Source organism: Cariama cristata, unplaced genomic scaffold (genome assembly GCF_000690535.1).
Source record: "Cariama cristata isolate BGI_N322 unplaced genomic scaffold, ASM69053v1 Scaffold44064, whole genome shotgun sequence".
Classification (NCBI taxonomy): domain Eukaryota; kingdom Metazoa; phylum Chordata; class Aves; order Cariamiformes; family Cariamidae; genus Cariama; species Cariama cristata.
Genome location: NW_009612074.1, coordinates 1 through 10,737, shown reverse-complemented (window position 1 = coordinate 10,737; position 10,737 = coordinate 1). Strand labels below are relative to the sequence as shown.

General features: G+C 44.1%; 2 protein-coding genes across 2 annotated transcripts; one reads left to right on the top strand and one right to left on the bottom strand.

Moving 5' to 3' along the window:
- Positions 1-5: 5 nt before the first annotated feature.
- LOC104155664 (F-box only protein 6-like) lies at positions 6-3,100 on the top strand (the record flags this gene model as incomplete). Its single annotated transcript, XM_009698464.1, has 5 exons — positions 6-150; positions 770-896; positions 1,593-1,688; positions 2,024-2,159; positions 2,861-3,100. Coding segments are annotated over 5 exons (651 nt in total), but the record flags the coding sequence as incomplete, so codon positions are not given.
- A 1,170-nt stretch (positions 3,101-4,270) lies between these two features.
- Positions 4,271-8,628, bottom strand: MAD2L2 (MAD2 mitotic arrest deficient-like 2 (yeast)). The gene is made up of 8 exons (XM_009698463.1): positions 8,582-8,628; positions 8,219-8,337; positions 7,598-7,669; positions 6,605-6,705; positions 6,386-6,480; positions 6,200-6,273; positions 5,064-5,156; positions 4,271-4,775 (listed from the first exon to the last, which is right to left on the bottom strand). The coding sequence occupies exons 1-8, from the start codon at positions 8,619-8,621 to the stop codon at positions 4,734-4,736; spliced, it is 636 nt and encodes a 211-aa protein (XP_009696765.1). The 5' UTR covers positions 8,622-8,628; the 3' UTR covers positions 4,271-4,733.
- Positions 8,629-10,737: the final 2,109 nt, after the last annotated feature.

Here is a 10,737-nt window from a genome sequence, read left to right as displayed (position 1 = left end):
GCGTGGTGGACCTGACCACCCTGTGGAAACGCAAGTGCCAGCGCGAGGGGTTTTACGTTCACAGCTTGGACAGGAGCGTCTCGGACTGGAAGGTCTACTACATGCTCTGCAACTTGAAGAGGAACTTAATCAAAAACCCCTGTGCTGAAGGTTTGTTTAATTATTTATGGTAGAAGGCTAAGAGTTTCCTAACAGTCAGAGTGAGTCAGTGTCCTGCGTTACTGACGTGGGTCTGGCCAGCTACTGATGGATCACTGCTGGGTCAGATCCACGAGTAAACATCTGCAACAGAACCACCGGGGGTAGAGAAGGTATTGGTAAATACATAGCTGTGGTTGCGAACAGAAAAATCTCTGGAGTCACTAAGGCCCCGGCATTGCAGACGGTGACGGTTAATTTGCACAACAAGTACAGTACGGTAATGAAACTATCAGGTACTGGGATTAACCATTCAGGCAGATGGGGAATTTTTTGTTGTCAAAGACTTGACTAATATGACTACGGTAATTCTACTTTATTCCTGATTATGAGTTTCTGATGTGGTCAGCCAGTTGCTACCTCCTGTCCTAGCTGCTGACAGCCACATTAAAAGTAATGGCAGTGTAAAGACAGGAGTTGCTTTCAGCTGTAGAAAAAATGCAGCGTGTCTGAAAACTCATCAAAGTAGGTTCCTAGTATTCTTGTGTAGCTGATTCTTTAACAAAAGCAGAGATACTGCTGGAAACTGAAGTGAGGTCCTAACACTCATCTTTGATATCTGTGTTTTTAGAGAACTTTCAGCACTGGAAACTTGATAAAAATGATGGAGATAAATGGAAGATTGAGAATCTGCCTGGATGTCATGGAAAAGACATGCCCGACCCCAAAGTACAGAAATACTTTGTCACTTCCTACGGGTAAGAACTGGATTCCAGTCGTCTGGAGCTAGGAGACCTGGTTCCTCCTGTCTGTCTGCAAAGGCACTACGGTTAGAAGGCTTGAGGCAGGTCACTGAACCTTAGCCCACGTGTGAGTAAAAGAAGGAGCTTAATTGACCTTGTAGTCCATCTAAAGAGACAGGTGTACCGCTGAGAGAATTGATCGCAGCATGTCCTTACCAGGACTTTTCTCTAACTTTTTTATAGACGTGGTAATCCGCATAGGATCCCTGCTCCTCTTCTACCAAAGGTGGTGGGCAAAGGTTAAGGTTGGGCAAGCGAATCAGATGCACTTACCTGACAAGGTCAAGGTTCCAGAACCTCTAAGAGTGGTAGGGGTGTTTGTCATGCAATGGCTTGCAATAAAAGCTGTCACCAGAGGAGGATTAGCTGCTTTTATGGCCATTAAGCAGTAGTTTCCTGTTACCAACATATGCTATACAAGCGCAGGGACCAGCCTGTAGGTAACTATTCCTTTTGTCTGGGGGTGAAGCTCATCAGTTCACCTCCTTGTCTAGTTCTGGCTATGGAAAAAGGCATGCCTTAGCCACGTCAGCCTTGCTGGCCTTCAAGGTGTAGGTGGGCTTTTGGTGAGTGTACAGCTGTCTGGGAACATGCGGACATTGAGAGGGAAGAGATGTGTTTTGTGAAGTTGTATTTTTATTGCTGTTGCAGGCCATGCTTCAAGTCTCAACTCATTACCCTGCAGAAAGAAGGATACTGGAATCAGTTGATGGATGAGAAACGGCCTGAAATTGTAGTCAAGGACTGGTAAGCGTATGCAGTGAAAACCAGAATTTCTGGCATTGGCCTAGAGATAAGCTAGGCCTCTGAAGCTTTTCATGCTATGAGTTCTTTATCCTTTGGGAGTTGTAGCTCTTCAGTGAAGCATAAGCTAAATCCAGGTTTATTCAATGGGTTGTAAGGAGGTGGCAATCCTGCGGACAGTGGGATAGCTGGAAGTTTTAGAATTTCTCCATAGCTATGGGCATGATACTCCTTTTCCTCTGCAGACGGGGATCCCCTTGGAGACCATTTTTGAACACTAAAGGAAACTGAACACTGTATATACAACCCTGCTCCTTGATTACTCCCTGCCTCTCTAGGTATGCTGCCAGATTTGACTGTGGGTGTCGCTATGAACTTACGGTGAGGCTGCTTTCTGAAGATTACATTGTCCTTGAGGAGTTCCACCCCGAGCCAATAGTTATAGAGCAGTGGAGTGATGCAACGTGGAGAGAGGTAAGCGGCAGCCCTGTGGGCAGTAGCTTTACATCAGTATTGCGACACTTTAATCTTGCAAGTCTTACTTGGCCAAAAGTCCCAAGTGGACCTTCTTTCTCTGCTCTTCAGCCTCCTCTACTCAATACCAAAGGTAAGTCCTTGCTGTTGACAATGCTGAAGAAGCAGTAATGCTATGAAAGAACTAGGTTCAGTTTGTAGGTGCCCAGGGTTTTCTAAACAGTATCCCCTGGCTTCCTGTCTTATTTTAGCTGTCTCTTCAATTGTTTCTGGTTTTCACCTAAGTTTTTGTCTGAATAACTAAGTTGTAAGAGCACAGTTCTTTGCTTTATTAGATCAAAAAGCTTTGTTTTAAAACTACTGCATGGATGTAATTTAAAGTATTGCAGACATTACTTTTCTTAAACTGCTAAACGTGTTTAACTGGTTTGATTGGCTGTAGATTCCCCATTACATTGTTGCTTTCATGACAAACGATACCTAGGCATCAAGCTTAATGTTACGTTTGACTTGGAGAGGATTTCGAGGCAGAAGGCTGAATAAGAGAGGCTTTTTTCCTGTCCCTCAGAAAGGGGTACAATGCACTTTCAATGAAAGAGCTTTTCCTGAGGCCAAGACTCATATACTGTAGTTGTCCAAGCTTGTAGGTCAGTGCTGGTTTATTTAGGAAAATTAAGAGGAATTTTCTTCTTTCTCTCCAGATTTCTCACACCTTCCAGAATTACCCGGCTGGAGTTCGTTACATCTGGTTTCAGCATGGAGGCCAAGATACCCAATACTGGGCAGGCTGGTATGGGATCCGAGTGACAAACAGCAGCATCACCATTGGGCCCCTGACATTGTTATGAAGGCACAATATAAGTGTTTGCTTTTACCTCAGGACTGTAACCGGGTGGTCTCAGGTGCACTTACTTGTCTGTACTCTCTGGGTGAGTGTCCTGTCTTTGTCTTGCACAGTTGATCTCAAATACAAGCAGCTAGTTCTCCTTGTTCACAGCAGAACTTGTGCAGGCTCAGGCCTTTGGAAGGACTTGTGTCTTCATCTTTCATCCTCCTGTACCATGGATGTTACTGCAATTACTAGTGCCCTTCCACAGGAAGAAGACTAGGACCATTGAAATATGACAGCTATCTTTTCTAGTTAGTATGTCCTTGTGCTACAGCCAAACACTAGGTCTCAAATAGAAACCCTTTCTTCTTTGTTTATGGAACTTATGAAAGATAAGGCTAAAATGTCTCATTTCAAATTATCAATGCTGTCCTCAAGGGCTCTGCTACAGAGAGATTTGTTTCATATGGTATTTTCCTATTTCAGTTTAATTATGTATAAAAACATGTATCTTTCATAGCATAAGGAAACTGTCAACCGTTTTTCATAAATGCTGTGTCACTGGTACTTAATTCCTTACTGTTTCTGTAAGTGTGTATGATCAAAATGGTACATGCCTTCCGTGTCTAAATACAGCCCATGGTTGTCTGAATAAACAGCTAGAGAAAGAGGAGGTAAGAAATCCCTTAAGGTGGCTACCTTAAAACATAAGTGCCTTTTAATTGTGCTGAGCTTTTTCCATGCTACCTTTGTAGTACCAAAGTACTTGGTTAGACTGTTCAGTACAAACCCTGTATAAAACGTTAAGGCAGCGCACAACCTCCATCTACAGTATTCTTGCACTTTTTACTTGGAGGAAGCAGGGAGGTACAATCCCAGCTGTCTCATCATCAAATTGTCTGACTAACAAGCTCAGCTCGGGTACTGTGAACCATGTGTTCTACCCCTGTACGCATACAGCCAATACTAAGGCCTCCTTCCGTCTCCTTTGATAGGTGTAGGATTAACAGGGTTTCCCTCGTCTGCTCTCTGTTAGGAGTAGGACATTTGGCAAGTGTCCTTGCTAATGCTACTTGTGGGTGAAAGCCCTCCATGGAAAGGGAGAGACCAAGGTTGTAAAGCCTCTCGCAGGAATTGACAGAGTCCACATATGTTCCCGAAAAGGTATGGAAAAAGTGGTGGAAGCTCCACATAAGATACAAAGCTCCATACAAAATAAAAATACTTCCTCATTTCAGGGGGGAGGCTGGTTTGGACAGAGCTCAGCCTAGTTCAACTGGGGTAAAATTTGATATTTATTGAAGACTACTTAGGACAGTCACAGTGGACAGACACTACATAAGGCCTCACTCACCCTTAGTATGAGTCCATTGCTCTAGTGGAGCATGTAACAGATCGCTGTATGTCACTGCCGATGTGCAATGGAGATGCCCTATTAAGGTGAGAACTGGATTTGTACAAAGCACTGACTGCGTACCGCAGTTGCCTGTACCCTGCCCCCAGGGATTCACTGTAACAAAACCTGTACTCACTCTCACACATGAGCGTATACGGGAACACAGGCTCTGGCTCCACATTCCAAGTCAGTTCTATATACAGTGGTAAGAGCACTTGAAATAAAGAGGCAGCAGCTGCTCTACATTCACCCAGAAGGCCAGCTGAAGAGACAGTTATCAAGGTATGGTTTGTGAGATCTTATTCCACTGGAAGATCAGATGAGGCTTGAAGGCAAGGAAGATTTGAAATCAGGTGCCTTTGTGGGCTCGTTCTTCTACATACAGCTGCATCTGGAGGAGAGAAACAAGCATCAGTTCCCATTTGATGTGCTGGTAGGTGAATGGAAAAAAAAGCCTGCAACAGGCTAAATAGGAAGAGTTTGTACCTTCCCCCATAACCAGGTTTCCCATTAATTAATTAATTAAATGAGTCTTGCCCTGTTTTGATTACTGGCACAGGCATCTGCAAGCCTAAGCTACCGCCCAGCAGTATGGAAGTTGTTACCTTACAGAAAACGGCAGAGCTGGCGTCAGAGTAGACAAAGCTTAGACCTACATCCAGTTTCAGCCACCGCTCACCTTTAAGATATCAGATGTCATAGTTTTCAGAGGAATAAGCCGGGGGTCATGCATGTGCACGTCTTGCTCATCAGCGAGGATCCATGGGAAATCCTAGGGGCAGGAACACAAGGTGTTATTTACAGAGAGGCTGGCAGGCTCTGTCAGGAGAGCTCTCTTTCTCAGCACTAGGTCAGCATTAAGTGAGCGAGAGATCAAGCTTCTGAGGGAAGAAACAGGTAACTCAAACCTTTCACAACAGCAGAACTTGACACTTGCACACTTGGCCCTGAGACATGGGACAGTATCTTCAGTTACAGCATCAAACTATAATGTTAACCTACTTTATCTTTTAAAGAAGTGAGATGTCACCTTTGGAGTAAGTAAACTCTTAGCTGTCCTGAGCTAGCATGTTCTATGCGTTATGCCAGCATTTAATTGCAACTCCAAAATGCTCAGGGCATGGACTTCTGTCCTGCCTTGCAAGTTTAAAGGTTGGCCTACTACACTACCCATTTCCATTACTAAACAGTACAGAGCAGACTTCCACTTTGAAACAATTTTATACTTCACTAGCTTTATTGTGCCTTAGGCCACCCAAAATAACTTGGCTTGGGGAAAAAAGTTTCCCTGTACCTAAGCAAGGATTCTTAAAAAAAAAAATAATCTTGCTTTAAGAAGTGATCTGCACACACTTTCCTGCAAGATAAAATGTATTTGTGCACCCAAAACCCACTAGTTACTTGAACCTTAGTCTTTCTTGCTATTTATAAAGAACTAGCCATCCACACATAGTGGGTGTGGGATGAGAGCTTTTTTTGTTGATCAAATTCAAGTACCCATTCTGTATGTCAGAGTACTTTTAAGTGACTGAGCAGGCATTACGTGCAGTAAGTATTGTTACAATCTAATTCAGGCATTGAAGCAGCTATTGTTTGCAATTGCGGCTGGAGTATGGTGAATGTGCTCGGTCACCTCACCAGTGTAAGCCATTTTAACACATTCAAAGCAAAGCTGTGAAGTGCATCATGTGAAGCTAACGTACGTGTTTGAAATATCTAGCGGCCTTAACCCTAGAGATGCCAAAACTCTGTAATTTCCAGTGTTTGCTCTGCAGCTTGCTCTCTCACAATCAGGTAGCCAAAGATATCGCTCACCTTTATCACCTGGATCTTTTCCATATTTCGTGTGGCAGCCTCCCGTGTGTGAACCAGAACTGTGAAGGTGCAACCTGCAAGAAAATGGTAGGCTCCAGATCAGGGGACAACTAACAGAGGATCGGACGCTACCTTTTGTCTCAAGTCAAGCAATGCCACGCTATCAGGCTGCATGGACACGTTTACCTGGGGGATTGTTGTCAAGCACCGCATCGCACACACTGATCTTCAGGATGAAGGCACGCAGTAACTGCTCCACGTGGGACAGCAGGGACTCCGAACTGTTGAGGAGACAGCAGTTGTTACTGGCATGCAGCAAAGCACTGGGGCCTGGAGCTGCTTCCAGAACCACCTCTGCAGAGGCAGGTGTTGGATGCCATGGGCAAGCAGTAATGGAAACTTTACCTAATGGAAAGAAGAGGTGGCTGGGTGATCTCAAAGACAAATCTCTCCACAGGGTGGTGCTCTTTATCCAGGATTACAACTACAACTTTCTCCACATCGTTCTGCGAGAACAAAGATAGAAAATCCCTTCCTTAAAACCAGCTGTCTTCTGCCCACAGTGTGCTTCCCATACTTCTGATAGAATGGAAGTGTGCTGCTTTGTTGTGGCTCACAGCAATAGCAGTTATCCAAAGCTTGAGCGCTGTCAGATTATTCTCACTGATCATAAAAAATATTTTTGCAAAGCCATTTCTTGCTAGATGTTAAACTGATAGCTTATCACTAAGGCCTAGGGAGATGAAGTGCATTAAACAGCACATTTCTCCAGATACTGCTTTGGAACAAAGGAGGAAATGTACAGCCATCTCATTGCATCACTCGGGAAGGGACAATGATGAGGAAGTTAAGATATGCTTAGACTGTTGACCAAATATAGCAGCTTTGTACTACCGTAATGTAAAACCGATCTATTTCCGTTCCCTAAATGTGCATTAAAGTTGTCCGTAAAGAGCAGAGAATGCAAAATCTGCCAGCATCCTACGCCCTGAAATGCTTCATATGGTCACACCTTTCTCTTACAAAACCTTGAGTTCAAACCTACGTTTGCTTGCTGGCTTACAACAAAGCATTCAAACTATTCTGCCATAGGTGCTTAAACTTAAATCTATTCAAAAGCAGAACGTTAAGTTAACATGTAGGATGATGTAACTGAAAATATATGATGCATATCCTCATGTGCATGTATTAGATGCAAACTAAATGCCAATGATCAGCAGCAAGGAAGGCCCTTAACTGCAAGTAAAGATTATGGATGTTATTTTTGTTAGTAACTTTATCAGCTAGTGTATTGTAAAACTGTAAATAAATTCTGTAATGAAGACAGTATTTATGTTCTCTTACTTTCTGTCAAAACCATTTGCAGTACTTTTGCCCAGGTCCCCGATAGGATCTTACCTTCTCGAGCAGCGGCTTTACGCAGTGCAGCGTGTCCTGGATGTACTGATTCAGCTCCGGGTGGCAGGACATCTGTAGCAAATACAGAGAATAGTCAGAGCGGTGTTCTGATATGAACCAGGACAACGCTAACTGGGAAGATTTAAACAGAAGCACCAGTGTGTTACAAGGCACTTGAGCTGCGCTTCAAAGAGCACTTTTCACCACTAAGTTGCCAATTCAAACCAGTAATTCTTTCATGGCAGGATTAGTTAGCGGAGGCAGATCACTGTGCCCATAGAGTTGTAATATACTGGGAATATATACCCACAATAGCATATTGGGAACAGTATATTCCAACCATCTCTACTTCCTAGGAAGCATGCTTTCATGTTACCTTACTGCATATAGCTGGGGAAGCCTTCTACTACTATTGTCCATGATCTGCTTGTTCCCTGAGTATTGCTGTATCCTCAGCTACAGAGTCGTTCTGCCTTTTGATAGGAATTAAATTCTCTTCAAAAATGAGTTTGCACATTAAAACAAACTCTGGAAGTGATTTAGTTTGTTGTGGTGAGTGTTGACTAATCCCTGCTGCTTTGCTTGTCCATGTGGCTGTCAGCTTCCAGGAAAATCTCCTACCTGGACAGGTACATTGTATTTTTTCCTCTTCTGAAAGATCCCAATAGGGTAAACTTCTCTGACATATAAGATAAGGTGAACAGCCACTTCCAGAAATTCTGAAAGAACATCTGCAACAACTGAAAAGCAAAAGTAAAGGATGCTGAAGTAGGGAATGGGGGGAAGCATGCAGAGCAATACCATATACTCATAGGAATTTTCTTCTTTTAAGGTATTTTTCCCTGCGTAACTTTCACCTGCTTCCGCTTAGCTGCAGGAAGTTTAGGGACAGACCAACCCTCCAACAACAATCCCACAAGCTTATGTGCCAACAAGAAGCAGCCTTGCAATCACACCAATTTGCAGCTTAGCACAACACATTACCTTGCCCAAAGTTAAGGTCCTGCCGTGTGAGAGTGGTCATCCTTCCCAGAACCTGAAAGTAATCACAAAAAGAATGGTTATCCTCTGGCTCCTATCTTATTAACAGAGTCAGCTCACGGAGTCATCCACTTCCCTAAGTCCGCTGAGCTCAGACCCAACTGTCCTCTGTGCTTAGTCACAAGCACGCGAACACTGCCACGACAAATCTGCAGGGCTCACTGTGAAAGGTTTAAGCACCTTCCATAACCAACAACACGCTGTCAGAAATCACCAGTAGTGCAAAAACCAAAGACGTTATCATTGCTGTGTTCTGGCTCACACTTTAGAGTGACAGATTCCTCAATTTAATTCCTGTTTTCTTAAATTGGGTTTTATTTGAAAAAAAAAAAAGTTAAAATCTGTCCAGTTCACAGTTTTTCACTGTCTCCCTCCCTTTTTGATGCATTTTGTTAGGATTGGAGACTTAATGATTCCTAAGACACAGGAACGTTTAGACAATCACTTTTTAATAGCACAAGGAACACTATTTTAATAAAGCCACAGAAGTGTTCTCGTAACATACTAGAACATATCCCTTTTCTTTTCAAACCCCTATATCCTATTATAACACAAGAACTTCTCCGTTTTACGGGTGTATTCTCACAACATCACCGTGAAACATTGCTGTTCAGGTGAGGATCTGCATCTTCCATCGACACTACACAACAGAGGTACTCATCTGCTGTCTGCTACCAACACAGAATAGCTCGAGCTGGAAGGGACCCGTAAGGATCATGGAGTCCAACTCCCTGCTCCTCCATATGACTAAGAGCATCACCCAGACACCCCTTGAACTCTGACAGCCTTGGCGCCGTGACCACTTCCCCGCGTAGCCTGAAATTTGTGACAATTATAAAGGGCAGCACATTATTGCGCCAAACTGAACACCACGTGCCAACAATCAAACAGCAGACACTGGGCATCTATTTTCCAACAGCTTTCCTTACACAGTGGAGTCTGCACCTTACACGTTTTAAGCTACGGTGTACCTAATTTTCTATAAGAAGTTTTTATTGGTTTCATTATTTTATCCCTACTCTTTGCAGGCATGCAAACTCTAACCACTAATGGCAGCACCACTGTTCGTAAACTGTGTACGTCTTCAAAGACCTCCAGGAGCAGCCTGGCTCCAGCGGTAACACAGGTGCCTCACACGGACCTCTGACACGGCACAGGCATTCCAATCAGGCCCTTAGCCACTGATTTTCAACCTGCTTCAGCTGCAACAAACCATGTTTTTCAGACCCACAAAGAATTACTTCAACCTCCACAAAATAGGGAGCTACTCTCCTCTCCCTTTTAAAATCAGAATCTTATCACTGTACACAAAGACTTCCTGGAATATCAGTGATCTGCTAGAATAAATAAAATTAAGATACTTAAGCATCTCTCTAGAACCCCAGCTGCAGCGACTCTCAAATTTGTACAAAAGATCTGTATCAGAGTAGCATAAAGAATCTGTGTTCTTAGAGGTTTAGGTTCACGTCCTCACCTAAACCCTTTCTTAAGCAGAGGCCCCAGTGAGGCAACAGCATCCCAAGAGATCCACCCTTCAATGCAGTCACAAGGTCAGGCCCAAGAATCACACATTTAATACTCCCTCAGCTTAAAGTTTTGGAGTATCCGATTGGAGCAATGCTGCAGTTAACCGCCTTTCATCTGTTCGTTTGAATTTGCTGTCCTAGATGTATGAGCTGAGTTTCCAGAGTCACCCCACCTTCCCAGCATAACAGACAGCAGCGAGGGATGGCGAGGGGAAGCGAGGAGGAGTAGGCATCAGGAAAAAGAAAGCCTGCGCTTCCTTCAGGGTGCTTTTTGGAAGCTCGCAGTCCCTTACTGGAGAAGTTACAGAAGAAAAGGGAAGCAAAAGAGGCAGGGATGTCAGGTAATTTGTAATCCATCATCTCCAAAGTGCCCACGTCTATCACACGGGCTCCCACGCTAGCCCACAATAACCAACACAGGCCTCCCGCATCAGCTTGCACTGTGCCCTGCCCGCTTCGTGGCTTCCGAGGAGAGAAAGGAGACTCACCCAAAGCTCCTTCACCGTTTCGCGGGCTGGTCTCCCTAACGGCTGGAAGGCTCCCGGGGCGGGGATGGGCACCGCAGGGTGCCCC

Coding starts and splice junctions, on each gene's coding strand:
- MAD2L2 (XM_009698463.1), bottom strand. CDS start 8,621: ATGACCACTCTCACACGGCAGGACCTTAACTTTGGGCAAG. Junction 6,481..6,604: donor CCACCTCTTCTTTCCATTAG/GTAAAGTTTCCA, acceptor TCTCCTCAACAG/TTCGGAGTCCCTGCTGTCCC. Junction 4,776..5,063: donor TGACATCTGATATCTTAAAG/GTGAGCGGTGGC, acceptor TCTCTCCTCCAG/ATGCAGCTGTATGTAGAAGA.